Source organism: Osmia lignaria, chromosome 2 (genome assembly GCF_051020975.1).
Source record: "Osmia lignaria lignaria isolate PbOS001 chromosome 2, iyOsmLign1, whole genome shotgun sequence".
Classification (NCBI taxonomy): Eukaryota; Metazoa; Arthropoda; class Insecta; order Hymenoptera; family Megachilidae; genus Osmia; species Osmia lignaria.
In genome coordinates, this window is record NC_135033.1 from 11724877 (window position 1) to 11747930 (window position 23054).

Here is a 23054-nt window from a genome sequence, read left to right on the forward strand (position 1 = left end):
GTAAAGTGCAGAGTATCGCATTCCACGCGTCACCCACGTGAAACTGGCAACCGGCCGACCTCTCCAGACGAAAGGTAGCTAGCAACGAAGAAGAAGAGAGCGCGGAGTGTTGCACGTGCGAGACAGGGTGCGCGGCTACGTGCCCGTCGAGAAATCGTACGGCAACCACCGAAATCGTCTGAATAAAAGAAAAGCTGTCCGCCGACGACGGGATGTCTCCGGTCGACGAACAAAATTGCCCGAAGGAAACGAGTTCTCCATATGGAAGATCGATAAATAAAATTGTTAATTATTAGTTGAATACCTTCATCCCATCGTTTTTGTTCCGCTTTTCGGAGATAAAAACTTGAACCGTATAGCGTATTGTCAGGAGGCATCAGCTGCATCCAGGTAGAATCGACCGTGAAAAAGGATTGGGATAGGTGAACGCGCGAGGGAATGAAAATTTTCCGTGAAAAGCAGGCCGAACGCGATATCGTACAAAACGCAACGAGCTGTCGATTCGGGTCATTCACGGGCGGGGAGATTCATCGATTCGCGAACGGATTTCGTTAAACGACCGGCAGCCGAAACGGCTCGATAACGATCGTTCTCTCGCGAATTTCTCTGTCGCGTCGAGCTATTTTTTTCCAGACACCGAGAGAAATAACGGTGTACAGGTGCGTTCGCATGCATACAATCGGCAGCCGGCTGCGTGAAAGCCTCGGGAACGAGGTGTACGCGTGTCGCCTGATGAACGTTGAATGCGAAGTGCAGCCGGTAGGATAAGAGAGTGCGCGAAGCGAGGGAAACAGGCGCGTCCCGTTTCAGCGAGCCGTCTCGTAGGAGATTCGTACGGGGAAAACAAACGATAGAAGTCGGTCACAAAGGAAGTAAAATAAAGACGCGGAAAGAAAAATCGTGAGGGGTAGAGAGGGAAAGGGTGAGGGCGGCATTTAACGCTCCAGGCATCTTGTACACGTTTTCTAGCCGACCTTTTCACCCTAGCTGTTTCTTTCAGCCTCGCACTTTTTGATAATAGCGCGTCTAGAGATGGTGTACGATAGCGCAGGAATTCGCAGGAAAACTGCCAAGTCACTGATTTCCGTCCTTACGGAGTTGCGCGAGAAGAATCGCGAAGCTTTTTTGCTCTCGACGAGATACCCACTGGCAGAAAAACCCAAGATATCCGAAATGGTACGTTAACCCTTTAGATTCTAGGGACGTTTTAACGTTTCCTTCCATCCATTCGGTAATTAAAAATAGAACTCGCGAAGAAGAAAATGTAGGATTGCTAGTTTTTCACGAGCCTTCTTCAAAACGACGACTTTTTCGAACATCGTGACTGTACGTACAGGAGGGGACACGGAGGAATTCGATATTAAAACGAGCGACAGAAACTGGCAGGAATCCGTAGGTCGGTACTTAATGCGCCGTGCACTCGAGGATAATTGGAGCGAAAAGCTCGTTAATGTCCCCTACCCAGCTCGTCTGGCATCGAGGATGTTCCTAGCTAGTTACTTCTAGTTCTGGCCGAAACGTTTTGACGCTTCAACCGACGCGCGGCTAAACGAATCTGCGTTTGCGTTTACGCTCGAAATTCTCGAGCCAGGCCGACGCTCAGGCTGATTTCCACGCGACCCGGCTATTAATTATCCGTACGAATTAACGTTCAAAGGAAACGCTAGAATTATTGCCGAATTAATTTGTTTGTCGAGTTGTTCGAGTTAAATGCGCGAAGACCGGTAGATTTACCTCAAATTCAATGTTCTGTTGTTTCAAGAAACACAGTGCAGTGGAATAAATTTCTTTAACAAATATCACAATTTTTCTTTTACTTTGACGAAAAACTTAAGAATGTCGCGCGTTTCCTCGCGCTGTACATTTACAGAGTACATAGAAAGGATCAGACCCGTTTGCAAATAAGTATACCCGGTAAACGCATACCGGTCAGTCCGCGTAGGTAGTTGTCGATGCAAAAAGACGGCCAAACGGCCAAGGAAAAGAGAAAACATTTGGTAAATACACTTACCTTCAAGCTCGACGACCTTGCCAGCCCTCTTGAGCGCCTTCACCGCTTCGTCGTGTGTCGCCTCGCGCAGATCCTCCCCGTTTACCGCCAGGATAGCGTCGCCCACGTACAGTTGTTCCGTAGCGTCCGCCGCCATCCCCTTGAAGATTTTCGAGATCAAGATCGGCATTTTGTTCTCCTTGCCGCCCTTGATCGAGATACCGAGGCCGTTGTTGTCGCTTTTCACTACGCGTACGATCCGTTTCTGATTCGCCACCGAATCCGGCACGTCTGGATCGTTCAGGCTATCCACGTTGTTGTTATTGATGTTGCCGTTGTTCAAGGCGTTATTGCCCGTCTCGCAGCTCTCGTCCAAGGAGATACTCAAGTAATCATCTTCGAGAGAGACGAATACGCGGTACCATTGGCCGCGGACCTGAGTTTCCAGGACACCCGCGCGTCCTGAGGCCGAGGACGATGCCGCGGTGGTCGTGGTCGACGAGGACGAGGACGACGTAGCCGCGGATACTACCGAACCGATCCCCATCACTCCCATCGCTGAACTCGGCGGTCCGCTTCCGCACAGCTCGACCATTTCGATTTCTTCGCAAGCTGCACGCTGTGGACCGAGAAATTCACCATCAGTGGTCATTTAGATGGAAGCGCAATTAGAAAAAGATTAGGAATCGAAATCGAACGCTTAACGCTTACGCGTTCAATATCGTTCGAACGTAATTCGATTGGCGGATTGTCGAAAAACTTTCGAAAACCTAATGGCTGGCCAAGGGGCGTCGAAGCGAGGAAAAAGAAATAACGCGTCGGTTTTTCACGAAGGGTGTTCTCCCTCCGGGCATCCATATAGAGAGTGCAACACAGGTCAATTGCATCGTCTGTGCCCAACGACGTGGATAAATCAATTGTACTATACTACGGTGAAATTCGTAATTTGAAAATAATTGATACTGGCCGGCAGTGACGTGACCGAGCTCTCTTTGTCCCCCTCACGCCTATTATTTCCATCAATCCATTTTCACCAGGCAACAATGACGTTTACCCGTTAGTCACGGAAAATGTCCTACAAAACTCTGAACAACGGGGTATAATTGCGGGAAAATTGGGAATGGTCTCGCGTTTACTACAGCCGCTGTTCGCTTTTAATTCATTCAAAGTTTTGTTCACCGTTCTATCAATGCTCGATGATCTATCAAAAGCTCAAGATTCACCATTCGTCGACACTCGATCGAGACTTTTAGGCGTTTCGAATAAAATTCGATACTCTGTTTCAGCCACTCTATCAGCATTCCTATTCCGGATTTAAAGGATTCAAGAGAGAAAAAGAGAGGGAGAGAGTTTCGAAAACGCTGTTACGGTTTATGAGCGGAAACACCAGCAAGGTGTCTCCCCTAAAAATACGAAAAAAAACCATTACCCCCGCGGTATATTTTCGTATCCACGTTATCGTGTACGCGCTGTATCCCCGGAGGCTGAAAGGGAGGCCGTATCGCGTCATATTTAACCGGCGTATCGCGGCGTACGGAATTTTTCGTCAGCTCGGTGTACCAGGCATAAATAATTTCACGGCTCAGCCGGATAACCGTGTAAATTGGATAATTTATCAGTGACACTAGGGCCAGATATTAACGAAAGAATCGGACCAGAATCACGCTGACGGATCGTCGAGATTTCGAGCCTTCAAAGACGGGGGAGAAAAAAATTTCCCTGGAAATTGACCGTATTCGATACGTCGGATCTCGATAGAATTCACGGGAAAAACTGATACGAACGTTTACGCGAATACGTATACGTTGATTAAAATGTTGACCGATTCCGGCCGCGTAATTAATGTAAAATTATTAATTACCTCTGACACGATTTACGCAACGTTACCTACTGTAATTACATCGAACAAGGGATATCCTCCGCTTTCGGTTAATCTCATTACGACCAGTCAAATCGAACCGGAACACCGTGTCGAATAGTCCCGATCATAACGAAACAATGAAATCCATCTAAATTCCATGCATTTTCAGCTGGCCACCTTTCCGACCGTGATTTTTCCACCAGCTTTGTCAATTCCAAACTATCGGATTAATCTTGAACGGAAACACTTTATAAGTGTTCTAATATAATTGTTAATGATTATTATCCGAGAAACAGGTGAACGATAGGTAGACAGACAAACACGATAGACGAACAGTATTTCGTTGCAACGAATTTACGGAAAGTGCATTAAAATGCGGCCGGCTGCGTTCATTTAGGCCGGCACAAAGGCACGCACCGAATAAATTTCTAACGAAATCGTTGGTCTGGATAGCAAACGGGGAAAGGGGTAGCGGTGGGTGCGGATGGCGCGCAATTGGAAAACGCATTACGCGTACGCCGAGGGTTCACCGCGGAAATAAACCGCAATGCCAAAAACACGGGCGCAACGAAAATTAAGAGAGAACACCCGGGTGTTCGACGAATAGAAACAGAGAAACGAGAATTCGCCACCAAGACAGGAGATAAAAAGAGAGACGAATTTTTTTTTTTTTTTTTTTTTTTATTTTTCGAGGAAGGGAGGTGGAGAAGCGCGATGTGTTGCGAGGGTGCGAGGGACAGGGTTGGCCGGTGCAGCGGTGCGTGAAATTGGGTAAAAATGAATCGACGGCAGGACTCGATACCGCCATTATTTTTCGAAAACCCGTATCTGGATGTACGTTAGCCACCTACGTGACACGTTACGAATCGACGAGACGACGATGCAGAAAACGCAGGCAATGTTTTTTCCCCGATTTTTCCTGAACGCATGCGTATATACATCTGTTCCGTGTTCAATAGACGTACGGGTGGCTGGAAAAAACTGACACGGTTTCACCGGCGAAACAATGTAGAGGGAGGAAAAACGATGCCGATGGTGGTCGATGTAATTAAATTAACCTTTCGTCGATTCGCGGAAAGTCGGCCAGTATTCGATATATCAACGAAGAGCATCAACATCAATTTTATACATTGCAAAGCTATACCTCTGAATGTTACGACTTCGACGTCAATTATATTTAATCGATACTTTGATTGAACTCGGCACTAACACATTCGTGAGATATCGACTGCTAATTATCTACTTAATTGAATCTTCGATCGAGCTCGGAGTCGACGCATTCTTGAAATATATCGCTTGCTCTGCAATGTACGCAAACATTCCATCTCGTCGGTTCGGCCACCGGTACCAAAATATACCGAAATTTTCTTAGATTTAAAGCGAATTTGAAACTGAAACGACGCGAGGTATCTAGGTAAAATTCTACGTTGATCTGGTATTTCCTTCAGCCTTGTCCTCGTCATCAATCGGGCCGGTGTTACATGTCGACAACACGATACTTGTTGATTCGAAATGGTATGTGGGTTACGGTGATCTTAGAAACGCAATCTTACATTTCTGAACGTTCACCGGAGAACGTTGTAACTAAATATGTCTGTGAGAGCCAATACTCGATGGAAACCGGGTGTATTGTAGGTGTATTGACCTCGGGTAGGGAGCATTATAAGCACCGATGTACAATACACAATGCTCGACCGCAGTATCCGAAGGTCTTGTACCAAACACGCGATACCCTTCTTACACGGGCTTAATGCTGACGAAATGGATGACACCGTGACACGCCAAACACGTTCCCGATAATTCCGGTTGCTTCGTGAGCATGCCCATAAACATCAACCAGATTCGATCCTCTCTCTCTCTCTCTCTCTCTCTTGCAAAATACCGAGCGATTCAATCGCGACAACGTTCGAATCATTTCCACTTTGATCAAACCACGAAATAAAGAAAATAAACAAGCGAACACGTTCGTACATTTTCAATTAAAATCAAAATCCTTTAATGGAGGTCGAGAAAAATTTTAGAACGAACCACTCAGGGAAATTCGAGCAATCGGATAACACCGTTTGCATCCCCTTAAGGCGGTCATGTTTAATAAAAGCATCGATATCGTGATATCGGCCGGCACGTAGCCGTGCGCGTGGTAAGGTTATAATTAAAGTGTTTGTCTGCGGGAATTAGTCTGGTGCGAGTTGCACAGTTGCCCCCACGTGAACCGCATACCGCGTGTGTACGTTTTGCCCGTACGAAGGACCAGGAGGAACGACGAGGTATAGATAAGACACGAGGGAGGGAAGAGAAGTCGGGTCTGCTCGACGAGTGTATACGGCCCTGTCGTGCCCCTTGCAAAAACCAATAACCTCGGCAAACGTCGGCCACGGGTTGTTTATGGGCTAAAAGAGAGACCAAGAAGCGACCTGAGGGAGAAAAAGGATGAAGAGGACGCGATGGCAAGGTAAGAGTGGGGAAGAACAGGAAGAAAAAGAAAACAATCGCCATTGGAGGAACGAGGGGAGGAAACACACATCGCTTCGAGATCACCTCGTATATACCTGGCCAGGAACACGGCACCGATACTCTACCAGCAGAACCACCTTTGTCCGACCATCGAATATAATTCTAGCGACACGTAAGGCGAATCTTTTATTAACCCGTTGATTACATTAACCTCTTCGTTAACTCATCTTTGGATGGATGCTTCCCTATATCTCGATGAAATTTTCAGCATACACACAACATTTACAGGCTCAGCTTCTCTTTCCCGATTTCGACAAATTGTAATTTTTAGTAAATTAATTTAGTAAAATTGTAAATGTTCCGTGATTTTGAAAACGTTAAGAACAACTGAATCAGAGTATCGATGCGTCTGATAACAAAACTTGATGACTAATCAGCCTAATATGCTCGAAACGTGGGAGGATTACAAATAAATTTCTGTCTAGTAATGGTATTCAGATATATTCGCGAGGTGTCGAATCATCGAAATGTCAAGGAAAATCGACTGGTTTCGAGGCGACGCTTTAAAATACAATCGGCGAGTAAAGAAGGAAACAAGAGGACGAAAGTTAGGACACCGGGCGCGATGTTCGAGTGTGTTTCTGTCGGATCACTCGTTCGGGAAACCACCGCGGGGCTCCATGGTTGAAATTGGAGTTGCAAGAATCCGGGGAATGCGACACGGAACGGTGAATCTCAAGGAGCAAGTTGGAAACCGGGAGAAATTGAAAATCGGCACGTTGAAGCTTGCCGCTTTTACACTTTGCGCGCGCTTTTAAACTGGACTCCTTCTTTTTTTCCCCCCTCCCCTCCTCGAGTTTCGAACTCGAAACTTGGTCCTCCGCTTAAATTCGAAAAGAATGCGGGGACCAACGAACCGCCCACATTATTTCCTCGCTTTGATCCTTCTCTTTGACTATTGTTCGATTTCAAGCTTACTTTACGCTCCATGAAAAATTATCCGGGTGAAGTATACGTCGAACTTGCGTAAACGTTTAATCGGAATAATCCTGTTTATATTTCGATAGACTATGTTGAAAAAAATCTCGCGTGATAGCGATGTGTCATCGTTAAAAATACGCGTACAATCGTAGGCGCGAATCATTAGCGAGTCTCACGTTGGTGCTAAATGGTAATTAACATGTATTAAGTCTCATAAACCTCGCGCAATGTCAAGCTCGATGTAAGCTGTGTGTAAATTTTAATTGTCATAAGGATTTGAATGAACTATAAATAAATTTCTTAAATTTCTTAATTACATTGACTTATGTACCAATATTTAAGCAAGTAATTTCGTACGACTTTATAGCACGTCATTCAAAATACCGCTAGTAGTGACATCTTGACGCACTCGACGTATACTTCACGCGGTTAATGTAAAATAAAAAATTGTTTTGATTTAAGAACATACCTGATGGTTGGAAAAGGACGAAACAATGAAGGCGAACCAAGGAAAAGAAAACGAACAGAGGTGGAAGGTCAGGCGTGCGTGCTTCGGTCCAATGCAAACTAAACGTGTACGCTCGTTAGAGCTGATGGCTTCTACGTTGATTTACCGTTTTCCGCGCGTGTATGGGCATATGACTTCCGGTAGGCAGTGGGAGGCACGACGCCTGGCCTGCTTTTCTTTCTTTGGCTAGATCAGAAGACTGCTGTTCCCCCGACGGATGCCGTGCGTGTCCGGTGCTCGTCCTCCGCCACCGTTTCTTTCTTCTCTTACGACACGATACGCGTCATCGACGTACGGGTTAATACATTCGACGAGCCGCATTCGAGTCAATGACATAACCGCCCGTCGGTTCGCCTTTCAACAGCCTCGACATGTTTCACCGGCCTTCCTCTTCGTTCTCGAATCGGGAACACTTCGATTCCCGTCTTATTCGCCAGAAAATTTATTTCCGTTCGTACGCGTTTATTATTTCGTTCCGCTCCTTCCTTTCCACCTACTTACTACCATCCGACGCGACGTTCACTTTCGACTCGCAATGCTTTCACACTCGAATTATCGTTTGGACGCGCGCGCCACACCGCGACCGCGGCCAACTTCCGACCGTAACGCCTTTCGAAGGCTTGTAGAGAAAAAGAACGACGCCACTCCGTTCAACGTTCCAGACACAAATGTCAGTTGTTCCGTATTTCCTTCGAGACACTGGACCGATTAACCAGACTGACACTGTCGTTGACACTGAGCGTCCGACTAGAAGCACGAACAATTGAAACGATCACGATCGAAGTAGTTCGAATGGCGCTTCACAGTACGCTTCCCGCACTCCGGATCCGGAAGCCAAGCATCATTGCCGATCTGATCTAGCAGCGACATTTACGGATATCGAACACCGATTCAACGTTACACGAGGTAAGGAACGATGTATGGTTCTTTTGAAACGTGTAAGCGAACTTTGATACGAGATGAACGTGACAGACGCGACGCAAGTCAAAATTAAAAACTGACGACTTTCTACGTGTTATGTTTACCGACGCTCCGTTGATCCGGCGAACGGTTTCAGTCGCGATAAGATGTACGAAAAAACGCACGTCACTTTGAAAACCGGTCACATCGCCGAAGAGACGGCATACCACGATCACAAGAAGAACGAACAACCTACAACCGCGACGTCACGAGTTATACTAACTTGACTAGCACTCGTTCGGCCCGGTGGACCTATTGGTGGCGTAGCTGCGCAGGACGCAAGACGCAAGGGGCGGACGTTGATGAAAGCGACGTTACCGCCATCCGCGGGAAAATTTAAACATACTCCGTTGAAGGAATCTTCTTTATCGACGCGCGATTCGATTAATCTCCCCGCGATCAAACCAAATTTTTAAAATTTATTATTGTTCCATTCGCCGTCGTGTTTTTAATGAATACTGGGTATAAAATACTTTTTATTGTATGTTATATTAACATACTTAAAATAAATAAATTGTATGGTATACAAGATTTAGAACAATAATTAGACAAATAATTATAACAGATATATTTTTATAACACAGAAACAAACTAAAAATGAATTAAAATTGTTCAACTTATTTTAATTGATTGGAAACGATATCGATTTTCTGACACGAATTCATAAACCATTTTAGACAAACAGAACTTTTATAGTGTCCCACCCTCTCTATTATTCTCATCGATTTCCTCGAAGATAAATTAATATCGCGCGATGAAAAAAGAGAATCGAGCACTTTATTGCATCCGAGCTTTCTTTGTGTTCTAATGAAACGAACAGGGAAAGAGGACACACGGACACGTCCGTTAACAGTGTGTCGTTTATTCTCTCTTCCCTTGTACATTTTAATTCATAGAAAGTACCTACGGGTTTTTGTTCGTTGCTGATATTGCAGCGCAATCACATTATGCGTCTCGTTTTACGGTGAAACGATGGAAAAGCAGAGACCGTGAAAAGGGAGGGAACTTATAAAGATACAAAACCGGATTACCTTATCAGTCTTATTCTCTGAAATAATCAAGACGTCTGCTCTGAATTTCATTCCGTGCCATCCCTCTTTTACCGCGCCCAGCAAACACCGTTTTCCCTTCGCTAACTTCTTTTCCAACATTATCGCGCGAAAGTTAAGACCTAAATACATTATACCATATCGCGATTACGATATTGCGGTCCTACGAATCGGTAAACGAAAAGATATACGACAGACCCGCCAGACAACGGGGAAAAAGTTTTATCCGCCGTTACTGAAATATCAATAACTGATCCCTCGAACATTTTCTATTCCAACGATGGAAATATATACTGCAGCTCTCCTTCCTCTCTTGAATGCCATACGATACGTGCCTGGATGTATCCCTTTCAAATTGAACGATGCAACGATCTCGTACAGACGTTCACCAAGTACCCTGTTCCGGAAGATGGCACGTGTCGTTGGGAGCACGGATTTACCGTTTAAAATCCAATTCAACGAAATGCTCGTAGATGTGCCAGTCGTGGTGATAATGAAGAGGACGCGTAAACGTGACGAAAGCGGACGAGGAGCAGATACCAAGCGGATTTCGGCACATTTGCTTCGCCGTGGTTGAGTATATTATACTAAAATAATTTAACAGATCGAAGGTGTTTATTCGACATCAAACTTCGATCTTTAACCTTGGAATAATAAGCCCGGTTCTTATCCGCCGTGTTTTTATCAGAGACGCATCGTTGTAGCGATAGGGGTTGCACGACTAATCTAACGCGATCAGAGATCGTCGTTACAGGTGAATCCGAGTCACCAGTGTCAGAGAAAATCGAGGTCGACCCGTTGAATTATGAATCCAGGAACCAGAGCGTGAACGTTCGAGCACGTCGACGAATATTTTTATCCATCGTTCGTTGCTCGAAAACAAACCAGCCGAACCGACGAGTATCGTAGTCGGCCGATTGAAACGTTCCTAACCGTGAACCCGTCGATCGTTTGTCAATATAAAAGGAGAATTTAATTAGGTTGCGCGTATGTTTCGTGTACTCGATATATTTGTCAAAGAAACTGGTACAAAGGCGAACAGATAACAAAGAAGTGATCTCGCTGAGTACCTTCGATCGATTTTCTCGTTTTGCTTCGAAGCATACAATTACCACCCGCCATGAAATGTCGTGACAATGTTCTCGTTGAATATTTCACGCGAATCGATGATCGAAATTGAACGAGAACAGTTTGCAAAGTTATTCAAAACTGAACGAACATACGGAATTTTAACATAAACATTTCATTCTTTGTTCGAGTATTGAATATAACAAAATACGTAACAATGTGTACAATGCTTTATCATTACCATTATTGTCTCGTTTGATAGAAATTTTGTACACGGATACTGTTGATAACATTATTAACTGTTTTGCTACGTACATTATGAAATATTATTTACGTTAAAATCCCAGGTGTATATTCAGTTTTATTCCTTGCTATACATTGAACGGTGCGCGCATTTCGACGTACCATAATTAAACAAGCTTTCAACGAAATTACAAAATAACCGCTTAAACAATAGTCGTGTGCCATTTTATTAAATCACGGTAGCGGCGTGATTTCGTGACGTTTCGCGAAAGTACCATGGCGACGAGTGTTTGCGAAAGGACCAAGAACGTCAAGTGAAAAGTACCTTTATCCTAACGACGTCGTCCTACAGTCTGTCCTGTGTTTCCCTCGTTCATCCTCGAACGTGAAACACGTTCCAATCCTCGAGATGATCGTAGACGGATCTCTTTTGGAGTAAAAGTTTTTTCCTCGATGTCACATCGTAATTTTATCGTGAATGATAATACGAAGGAAGCAACCGCGGCGGATAACGAAAAGAGGGACGAAGCTCCGGCTGCAGTATGGTGTTCGTCGTTGGAGATTTATCGAAGCCGAACACCGATGCATTAGCGATGGAAGAGCACGGAAACGAGATGAAGGTAACGAAGCGAGGGAGGAAAATCGACGAGGGTGTTGAAGAGGGGAGGCATCGACCAACGTCTCCACCCTTAAACCGTTCCTCTTCTTAAAGCCAACGAGGTCCCTCAAGACGTGTAACGAATCAATCGAGAACGAAAGACTCGCGCTTCCAACGCGTTCGCGATTTTCCATCTTCGAATCTGAACGCGTCCACTCATGATCGTGTAATTAAGAAAAAGCCCATCAACCCCTGTGAGAAATACTGATAAATACTGATTTTATTTGATCTCGTAAACAGCCCTAAATTAATCTTCGCTTGGAAAAATTTTCCCGAGGCAATTAGAGAGAATGCAAGTGACAATTTTCCAAAGGAAATCCATCCACGTTTTTGCATAATATTAAACACAATCTTCGTAGAGTGTCAGTCTACGACTAAATTGAATCAATTATTAATGCATCGGTGTTCGGCTGAAGCGTTTAGGTTTTGATACAACGTACATTGCAGGTGTCGTTGTTCGTGAATATACGAATCGTCTTGTCATTGTCGTTCAACGTTGTTCCATTGGTCGTAAGAGACAAGCGCGATACGAATAATTTCAGGAACGCTCGGTAGAGGTACAATTTACTGGAATCGTTTCGTCTTTAATTGTAGCATACCCTCCATGCAGGCGTAGCACCATACGCGACACGTATTCCTGTAGCATCGGTTGCCTCGCTTTCCCCACGTCCATCACTTCCTCGTGATTCGCTTCATCGTGGTTATCGTAATCCGTAACACACTGATTCGTGATTAAACTAAACGCGAAAACAGTTAGATCGCAATGTCTGGCAGTGATTACCTCGTGAACAGTAGACATCCCTGGAAACAAGGAATTACTCTTCATGTCTTTCACACCCTTTCATACTCGAAGCGTTAGATTGAATTGAAAAAAATAACTAACCTACTGCATCGACCCCGACCATCCTCAACATTTTTAATTCCGCCACTGTCTCGAAATTCGGCCCCCCAAGGCACGTGTACACCCCTTTGTGCACGATGTCGCTGATTCCCATCTCTTCGGCCACTTCTTGACCTATTTCTAACAATCTGATACTATAAGCTTTGTTCATTGGCGGAAATCTCGGTCCAAATCTGAAACAAGAATAAGCGAAAGATCTTTCTGTTTCCGATGGTAAATACGTTTGATGAATTCGATCAATCATAGATGACTTGGAGCGAAAAAGAAGCTGCCACGATAAAAGTTTAAGCTCGAGCGAAAACGAACCAGAGCGGAATAAGGAGAAGGATGAACGGAAAGAAAAGAAGACGAACTAAGCAGAAAATAGAGAGAGATCCTTAGGTAAATACGTCAATCAGACTCTTTGTGTCGTCGAGTAAATAGTTCATCAATCCGATTCAACGGGTTGTTCCGATGAAACAGATTAATTTTATTCCTTGGAACGACCTCAGCGATCTCTCACGGCCACCCTTCGCCTCCCTTTGCCCTTAGGCTGAGTCCTTGGAGCGTCGTCGAGCTGTGCAATCCGCGAACGTCGTCGACGACTTTCCTTCCGGAAACGAGCCCGAAAGCGTTTGTCGACTGGAAGCGGATTCGAATTCATTGCCGTTCACGCCGTGAATCCCGCCAACCCTCTTCTTCTCGGTCATCATTTTTTTCCCCTTATTTTCACCCTGCCTCGCCCCTTTCGATCCTCTTTATTTTCTCTCTTCCAATAAAGTCGACGCTTCTATTCCTAATTTTTAGATCGTCAAAGATACCGTGTTTGCTCTTTGTAAACATAGAAATTACATGTTGGGAAAAAGCATAGGGATTCTTTTTATTCTTCCAGTAAAGCAGAAACGAACCTGCTGTTTCTAATTTTAAAATCAAATAAGATACCATGAAAATTTTGCTGTCGGCTTAAAAATGACTCGGCTCTTCTAAAGTTAATAAAGAAGGATACATGCATGTGGTGACATTGAACGAAGTAACGTAAGACGTTACATAAAGCTAAGCTACGGGAGGAGCAGGAAAAATATACCTGTCGTCGTTCGGTCCTTGAAGAGGGTTATTCCCCGCAAAACCCATCATGTTCACGTGATCCTTCACCATCATGATGTCGCCAACTTTGTACCTGGGATTTAGTCCGCCGGCTGCATTTGTCGCAATCAGATGTGTCACTCCAACCAGCTTCATAACTCTGACCGGCATTGAGCACTGAAACAGAAAACAACAACGATAAGAATAATCGTTAAATGGTACGATAAGCGGTCACAAAAATTATGCAAATCTCATTAAACGACGTTGATCACGGTTCACCGAAATTTCGTTCAATCGTGGTATCTAAGTTCATGCTTAATTACGATTACCAAAAATTGATTACCAACCACATTAACTGAATGAATGTCGTTTTTAAAATTAAAATATCTCCTCAACTGTTGAGTTATTTAACATTGTACTATAGTAATATTTCTATACAGAATATTCCCGAAGCAACGATAACGATACGTTTACGTACCTTCCACAGTGGATAACCCTCGTAATAATGAAACCTGCCCTGCATACACATGACTGGCACACCTTTTAGATAACCGAACACCATCTGACCCGTGTGACCCTTGACGGTGGAGACAGGAAAATGTGGGATTTCGGCGTAAGGAAAGCACAGCTGGTCCTCGAGGGATTCCGCCAGTGAACCTGGACACAACTCGTTTTGCTCATTTGATCCTGTTTGGGAATAGACAAAACAATGACTGGGAAAATATGCTTCTTAGCTCCAACAAATTCTACAAAGGCGTTCGGTGTTCGGAGGTTACTTACCCATCCCGGAACCGCATATTATTCCAATCTTTGGCCTTATCTTGATACGATCCAGAAGGTATTTTGCAGATTCTTGCAAAGCCTCGAAGGAGTACCTGGAACAAAGGTATTAACGTTAATCTAATCGTTAAAAAGTTAGCAGAATTTCGAGATAACTTTAACAATCATTTTACGGGTTCGATCTTATCGATTTTGATTGATGACATTAAATTTGCTCGGGCAAGAAAGCTATTTTTACCGATTCGATACCACGAACGAATCGAACGTTTCGATAAATCTGTCGAAATAATATCGGCAAGTCGCGATAACCGAGATGAGTTAGGTTAATGAGATAGGAAGAAGAATCGCACGTGCGAACGTGTAGCATGACCAGCGCAATTTCACTGGAAAACTATCGCGAAACGATGCAGTTAGCTGTTAAACTGCTAACAGGCTCGAATAGTGGCGGATTTAAGCTGAACGTAGGCTTCAAGGGTATTACAAATCATGCATCGAAATACGTGTTTACGAGTGTGTACGTGCACCATGCACAATCTCATATACCGTGTACCCCATTCACGCGTACATGGGCTTGGAACGCGCTCGTGAAACGGCAACACGCACAGATGCACAAGCAGAATTTCCACGCACCCGACCGAGTAAACACGGGTCTAGCATAATACCGCGGGAGATGCAATTGAAAATTACTTACGATTCCGCGGTGAATTTTAATGGACTCGGTACTTGTACGTTTTTCTTTAACAGATTGTCGCGAATATTCGCGTCTCGTCGCTTCCGGATAATTGAGAATCCGACTGGAGCGAGAAAATTTAGAAAATAGGACACCATTTACAGATATAAATGACAGAAGCAATTTATGAAAATTTTTAATGAACAAGTAGCCAATTGCAAGACGAAGGTCCTGCTAATTAGGCAGGTAGGTAACCAAAATAATTAACCATGCGGAGGATCTTATTTTTTCAAACATCCTGCGATATTATTTTATTTTTGCAAAATGAAAAATCCTTGGCTATCGAGTACACTTGATTCTGATTGAATATTTCGAAGCTCCATTTCGAAACGGAAGCAGACACCGTGGCGAGAGTAAAACGGTTACGATATGGACGCTCGTACGAGTCTGCATAAGGGACATCGAATTATAACGCGTTGAATGCGACTGAATATGCATCCCCGTCGTCAATACAGACAGGGTCGAACGAACAGTGGTATTGAAGCGCGAATCTGAGAATTGCTTCGCAGTCTAGCTGGCATCGCGTGGAAAAGCTTCGGTATAGCCGCGGGTATGGCAAACGTCATTAGACCAACCGCATTCGCGGATGCTACGTCGTAAAACGGGATTGTACAGCGGCCCGTTATGAATGGCAAATGTGAGGTCGACGATTATTATAACGACGTGAATGCGCATCGCTTCGGGCCATCGCATCGCGAGGATTCAATGACGCCTCCTCGATTCTGGCTACAATATCGCCCCATCTAATCTTTATTGTCGATCCCCATCGCAGTCAGAAGTCACTCGACAGTCCTCTTTCTTGTCTTTCAATCGTGTCCTTGTAATTTTGATTCAAAATTAACAATTAACTCGTGACTGTCACGAAGAGTAATGTGAAAGAACTCCATCGTGTTGACTTATTGATTATCTTATCGACATTTTGTAAATATTGCAGGTTTACTTCCTGAATCTGACGGATGTTGCATTTTCTAACGTTTCAGTTACCAAAAATGATCGCGAAGCCGCGTTTCCCGCGAACGTTGCTCGCGGAAACGCGTCCCATTTTCTCGTCGCGCAGCTCGCGAAGCGGATAAGAGCACGACGGAAAGTCTGAAGAGATCCGGGAAGATCGAGCGGCCGTTTGAAGCGAAACTATGTCGGTTTTTCGCGAGAAGCTTAATGTCAGCGGGATCTCTTCTGATTCGAGTTCGGCGAGGAGAGAGGAAACAAGGGAAGATGGAAGAATCGAGGCAAAAGCGAACACGGAACACGCGATGAAATATTAAATGAAAGGAATAAAAATTCATACGAGTCGGAATGGAACGGGAGACGCAACTTCCTGAAAAAAAAGAAAAAAATACGAACAAATGGAAAATAGGAAGAACTAAATTACACATTCCTTTTTCATATTTAATTTCACTTTTTCATTCAGACCTTTCGTGGCTTTGATCATCGTCAAACGCGTGTCAATTAACCTTTGTTTTTTTCTGTTTTTTAATCTTTTGTAACTGTCGCGCACGACATTGGCCTCGACGATCCCCGGAAAATTGAAATGACCTTCCAATTCAATCGACGAACAAATTGGAACTCGATAAAACATATTCAGACACCGAACGATTCTAAACGAATTCTAATTGAATAGCGAGCGGAACATTACCGTCGCGTCGATTACGATGTAACGAATTACGAAACGATCGAGAAATTGCTCATCGGCGGAGATAATGAAGCGTCGATTAAGCAGCAGCCACCGATCGTCCCTTTCTCCACCGTTTCTAAGTCGCTGTTTGCTGGAACGTCAACGCGTCACATCGCGCCATTACGTTAAGTTCATGTTTGCATTTGAACCACGGCACCGTGAGTTTCGCACGCCCTGTTTACTTGATTAAATCAACAAAATCAAAGTATGAACACCGGCAACTTCTAATTGGACGCTACGAAACTAGTAAGTTCCCTTGTAATATCCCTGATATGTTTCCGTGGTATTACACGACCGGAAACACGAGGGAAACATGAAAGGAAACACACGGGCACGCTTATAATCGAACGCGTTTCCAAATATTTCCCTAATCAATTCCGTACGGATAATATAAATCGTCCAAGTTAGACGAACGTTACAAAGTAGCGGGCAGTAAACTCGATGGTAAATTGCTACCGAGTTTTCGTCCTGTTTCTCATGAACAATTAACCACGCTACGGCAAGTATTAAACAATAAAGCGCTTTCTGTTTGAACGGGCTACCACTTAGAACGAGCCATTAGCGATGCAAACACTCGCAACTTTGCCACGAATTTTCCATGCTCTTCGCTTTCTTCGTGCTTCCATAACTTTCCTCGCTTTCCTTAACGATACCCAACCACCACGATCGTAGATCGGATGTTCAGAGTACAAAGAAATCGCGTTCTATCGCCTTTGTTGAGAAATCGTTCCAGTTAAACGATCGAGTAAATCAATCATTTTTTATGAATCATTGATCTCTCGAAATTATCTGACAGGAAATCGATATAAAGATAAGACAATCTTTAATACCACGTTAAGATTCAGGAGGACTTCGACCTAATGAGCAACGCCAGCAAAAACTAGTCGTGCAAAGAACAATATGTATCTGGCTTGCATTTTCTGATTGTTTATTAAAAGTTATGTAATTCTGAGTCTCAACAACTTCTCTTTGTTAAAAATGAGTGTACAAAGAAAGGAGACACTTAGTCTTAGAAGAACCCTAGAAGAACCCAAATCCTAATCCAAATTTCAGAACTCCATTCTTCCAGATTAATGATCGTGTCATCGACCGAATACAAATGATTGCTCTCGAAAGGGTCACAGTGCAATGGATTCAAGTAATTAATAAAAAAAAAAGTGAAAAGAACCTTCTGAATAGTATTATCACTGAGACATCCGAAGTGTTAAACGACGTTTACATTAGGCAATTTTTATTTGTTCGATGGAGTTGATCAGCCTCAGATTGTTTAATTATGAAGTTTACATTACGATCCCGCTGTCTGACTGTTTTATCATTATTTTTCGTTCGCAGCGATAAATTTGCGCGTCTCCAGCTTTTGATAAAAATCATCATAAAATATATTCATGTCGTTCATTCTTGATTGAAATTTTGTTGATTCGTTCGACTAATTAGAAGTTGCCTAATGTGAACGTCTCTTTAGTCTTGAAAAGAAACAACTTACGAGCTTTGCTGCACATGCCTGACGGTGGTGTGATAGAACTCGTTATCCGCGGGCCGTTTCACTGGTTGGTAATGATTGTGTCCATTGACACCGTCGTAATCCGCGAAAGGCATTCTTTTCTCTGTGTACCAACAAAATCGTCAGGGTTCAATTAACACTTTCCAAAAGACAAATTAGAAGAAAAAAAAGAGATGAAATCGATGAATGAACTCGTACAAGGTTCCGTGTATCGCTCGTATAAAGAAACTAGTGGTTGCTGTGAGTCGAGTTGCTGCTGTTTTATACGGAAACTCAGCCTCGTTGAAAAAAATCCGACCACTAACTAACCGTCCAATCGTTTTGGACGTTTACTCGCTCTCCCTCCAATCCTCGTGTTGATTGAGTCAGTCAGAAAGTCACTGGGAGGTAGGGGCACGAGATGATAACCCATTAGAAGTTAAATGCTCCAATTGCCACCGTCGCGTCGCTTCGGTGTTATTTGTTTCATGTGACAATAAAGAGCCGGCTTTGCTCGTCGTACCGCGAATAACATTGCTAATGTTGGGCTTTCTTCTAGCAGGATCCAGCTTATCTAATCGCGAAGAAAGTCAACAAACTTTTCATCGATGAATTTCACACGTTGATTGTCGCGCTGAAGATGGAAAAGACACGTTACAATCGTAATCATTCGTTCTTTCCTTTCGATTATTCATTATTCGATTATATAAAATCTACGATGTTGATCATCGATGATTACGATGACAATCGATGTACGAATGATTAATTTTCCACGTACACATCTATTTCTGCAATTGCAACACTCGCTCGTGATGTCCTCGCAAAACTCGTGTACCTTGCTCGGTTAATAAGCGAGAACTTCCTGTTGATTTTCTTCGATAAACAGTACTCTTCGAGGATGAAGGTTGTTATTAGACGATGCTGGTATAGTTGTTCTCTTTTCATTTATTACAGTTCGAACCTGTTGCTCTCTCGTTCGAGATAATTCAAAGTTCTTTCCTCGTTAAAAGCAATGGTACTTCAGTGATGCTGGCTCCGAATATTAATTACGATTCAATCGTATTTTCCACTGGAACTCCTCGCAGAATTTTAACTGGGTTCTAATTTTCACTTTTACTAAGTCATCCTAAACATTATAAAATTCACGCGCAGAGATTCTGCAATTTACATCACAGTCGTGCCACTTCGATTCGAAACGTTTTATTTAATCATTCACAGTTCACGAAGAACGTCGAAGTCGATCAGCTTCGTGGTCGACGTTCTCCCTAGCTCGGGGCACGAACGAATGAACACAGTAAGGCTCAATCGTTTTGACACGACATGTCCGGTTATCAATAATTGCGAATTAAGTAATCAAGGTACAGTCGAGTATCTCCGTGAACTTCGATTTCTTCAGAAAGGATATTTACACTCGTTTATATCGGTTATCGCATAACGGGTGGACTTCGATGGATATACATCTTGAAGAAATGAAAACTATTCCATTTCAGATATCGGGTGGAGAAAAACGAGCCCTCTCAACCAGGGGTAGATTGTCCGAAACCTTTCGTTTTCACGGTTATCGTTCTTAGTTATCTGAAACTTCCGGTGTGAAAAAGGCAACGTTTACTTAAATACAGTATCTTGTATTGGCGAGGAATCTTGGTCATTCGTGTCTAATCGGTAAACTATTTACTGTTCCGCTACCACTTTTTTATTTGTAAACCGTCTAATACATAACGGTGATTAATCAGCAAAACAACGTTTTTCTTGCATAACATTAAGCATTACGCAGCCACACGTGCGACAATGAATTATGAGAAAAAGGAGTCAATGAATGGATTGAGGTTTCTTTTGTTACACAAGATGTTTTGTTTCGATTTTAAATAATAGGTAGGAGAATGGAGTTTTATAGGTAATCAGAGAAGTCAAGGACCTAATAAACTTTTTTATCATCGAGCTAATTTTAAACTGGAATCTATTTCTGGTTACCGATGAAACATGCAGCCTATCAAAGGTATCATCTTCAATTGAATGAGAAGAAATTATTCAACTTTGAATAAAAGAGGGAGAAGGGAAATAATAATTTTATAATTTCATTTTTCGATTTGTTTCCGATGATTTACCATAAGCCTCAGATTTTGTTAGTTTATGGAATAAGCTTATCTTGAAACCGACTCTGACGTAAATAACGATGATGCAAGCTGTTCGTTTCCTTTCAGATTATTTCGATGTTTGCAGTTTTAATTCAAAAATACAAAAGCTGTTCTTTTGCATTAAGTAACCAAACAATAATTATCTTCGTCGTTGCATTCGGGATTGTAACGAGGTGTCCCGTGATTGTAAGAAAAAAGAATGGGCGAAAGCCAAGTTCTAGGCGAATTGAAAAGGTTAAATCAAGCTGGAGCTTGCAAATTATGCTTCAACGCGATGGTCGAAACTCGTAGAAAAGACCAACGAAAGCTCGAATGGACTCTGAATTCAGTTTTCACCGGTCGTCCCTGCTGGAACCGGAAGCTACTTTGCGAAGCAACGAGTAATGCATAATTTCGCTGATCGTCCACAAAGAACACCCGACCCTTTGCTCGTAAACAAATTTCGACCCGAAACACCAGATTTTCAGCGGCAACGAACTTTCCTAATTGAAACTTTATACGAGAGACGAGGAAAGGTATTCGAATCTCCCTCTTACAAATTTTTAAACAAATCGAGGATGCGAGACTTCGATGGAGTTGGAGAACGGAAATATTTGATAAAAACGCTTTATCATCTATCGACAGGGAATCAATAGATAGATTGCAGAATAATACAAAACATACTCTAGAACGTAATGTGTTGCATCTTAATTTGTTTACACGCAATATTATAATGGATTCAGATCGTTGTTATATAAGCTAAACACGAATCATGTAATTGATGAATTCGCTGTAGAAACATATATTGTTTGCTTTCGAAAACCGCCCCGTCTGCAACAGTCAGCGAATCAACCCTGTGTACATACATACATACATACATACATACACAGGGGAATAGTTGTTCGATTATTCTCGAACATTTCGTAATTCTTCCCCAGTCTAGGGAATTCCCTCTTCGACGACCGTCAGCCAACTTTAACCGGGCATCAATAAAAACCGGCGCTAGGCAATTGCTATTCGGGTCACGAAGAACAATCAAACGGTGAATCGTACTCTTTTCTCTTTTCCCTTGTTATCGATTACCGTGATCGATATTTACGTTAAAATTCACTTTAAGCGATAACTGGTTCTTAACGTGTCAATGGAAATATCCGCGAGAGAAATTTTCCACTTTCACCGACTGCTCCGTTTGTTGTAGTACAACTTCTAAGTTTTATTTTCTAAATGTAATTGATTTAAAGAAAACAAAACAGAAGTTGCCGAAAGAACATTCGAGAAATTATTCACGAGTAAGAACGCAAATGTTTGTTATCACATTTTACGTCTGACGAAACTTCATTACAAACAAGTACGCTCACGCGAATAGTCTTTACATAGGAAAATCATATAATTTATTGTGTAAGTATACACAATCGTTACTAGCAATAGAATCGAGTTTATCGCCCAAGTGTCACTTGGTAGTGAAATAAAAGAGAAATGTTTATCCAGTTTTTTAATATCTAATCAACTGTTTAAAGCAATACTTGAAAGTATTAATCCTTTTTTTCGATACACTTCTGGAGAGTGCGTATTTACTTCTTCAATGTTCAAATATACTTGCGAAGTACTTTAAACCCATCACTGTTCATGGCGTTATGAACATAAGAATTTTTTTTCCACGTATAGCGATAATATGTGTTTGAATAAATTGTTTTGTTCGACATAACAAATGTTAGTGTACGATTGTGACAACTTGCAATGAAACAAACTTGTTGTCACATTGCATTTCATAATCGATAAAACGATCAAACGAATATTCCTTCCACAACGTTGACAAATATTTTCATTTCTTCTGGCGATTAATGATCATCAGTTGCGAAGTTGACTCCCGATTGTACGGTTTATGTATTATTGCCCTAATCGCACAGAAGATAAATATAATAAGCACGGCATTACGAAATTCCCCGACCCTCGCTGGTGATTGAGAATGATCCGCTGGGGTTCTGTTTTATCACTGACCTCCAATAAATAACTGGGAATAAAAAATTTAAAAGTGCAACTTTACGTTAATAACGTAAAACTCACGCTTAATTGTACAATTTTTTTGTCAAACAGTAATTGATAACATTTTTTATATATTTACTATTAAACATTACTTGCGAAAAAAATAAAAATCACATTAAACTGCATCAAAAATTGAAATCAAACAAAATCCATCGATTACGCCCACCATTCATTTTAAAGTTCGTATTCTTAAATATTCTTAATCAAAATAGTATAACCATTTAATTTGTACACGAGCAATAGATTTTGTTGTCGCAGAGCAATTAATTTCACAGATTGAAAATATTGCGCAAACAATTTCTATTTATTTTTTATTTCAACGCGCGCTATGAAAGCAGTACCATTCGTACCATCTGGCGGTAAGCGATAAAACTAATGAAATGAAGAATTGGAGGTAATTATACGTATACAAATAAGTCCTGCAAACAGAAAAATAATAATGTAAAAGTACAAGATAGGCCCCCTGTGGCTCGGGGGAATCAGAATACGGCCACGGT

The 23054-nt window shown here is 42.6% G+C and overlaps 2 protein-coding genes across 7 annotated transcripts in view; both read right to left on the bottom strand.

Moving 5' to 3' along the window:
* Syn1 (Syntrophin-like 1) overlaps positions 1-9144 on the bottom strand; it is a 216103-nt gene extending 206959 nt beyond the window's left edge. For 2 of the 4 annotated variants that reach the window (XR_004582099.2, XM_034330004.2), the window contains exons 1-2: positions 7901-9136; positions 2012-2609 (exon numbers count right to left, since the gene is read on the bottom strand). Coding sequence is in view for 3 of the 4 variants with exons in the window: in XM_034330004.2 (XP_034185895.1) it covers positions 2012-2609; positions 7901-7924 (622 nt within the window). In the remaining variant the exon portion in view is untranslated. Of the gene's footprint in view, positions 1-2011; positions 2610-7755 lie in introns of all 4 variants that reach the window. The other 2 variants (XM_076690162.1, XM_034330005.2) reach the window with 2 other exon arrangements.
* A 1647-nt stretch (positions 9145-10791) lies between these two features.
* On the bottom strand, positions 10792-19165 carry LOC117606944 (purine nucleoside phosphorylase). Of its 3 annotated transcripts, XM_034330007.2 has the most exons (7): positions 18620-19164; positions 18404-18524; positions 14516-14610; positions 14214-14422; positions 13737-13912; positions 12656-12846; positions 10792-12573 (listed from the first exon to the last, which is right to left on the bottom strand). In XM_034330007.2, the coding sequence occupies exons 2-7, from the start codon at positions 18514-18516 to the stop codon at positions 12311-12313; spliced, it is 1047 nt and encodes a 348-aa protein (XP_034185898.2). In that variant the 5' UTR covers positions 18517-18524; positions 18620-19164; the 3' UTR covers positions 10792-12310. The 3 variants fall into 3 exon arrangements, with proteins under 3 accessions (XP_034185898.2, XP_034185899.2, XP_034185897.2); XM_034330008.2 differs by having other exon boundaries at positions 14214-14392; positions 18404-19165; XM_034330006.2 differs by having other exon boundaries at positions 18404-19164.
* Between the last annotated feature and the right edge of the window lie 3889 nt (positions 19166-23054).

Coding starts and splice junctions, on each gene's coding strand:
- LOC117606944 (XM_034330007.2), bottom strand. CDS start 18,516: ATGCCTTTCGCGGATTACGACGGTGTCAATGGACACAATCATTACCAA. Junction 14,423..14,515: donor AATATGCGGTTCCGGGATGG/GTAAGTAACCTC, acceptor ATTCCCAAACAG/GATCAAATGAGCAAAACGAG. Junction 13,913..14,213: donor AGGGTTATCCACTGTGGAAG/GTACGTAAACGT, acceptor TTTCTGTTTCAG/TGCTCAATGCCGGTCAGAGT.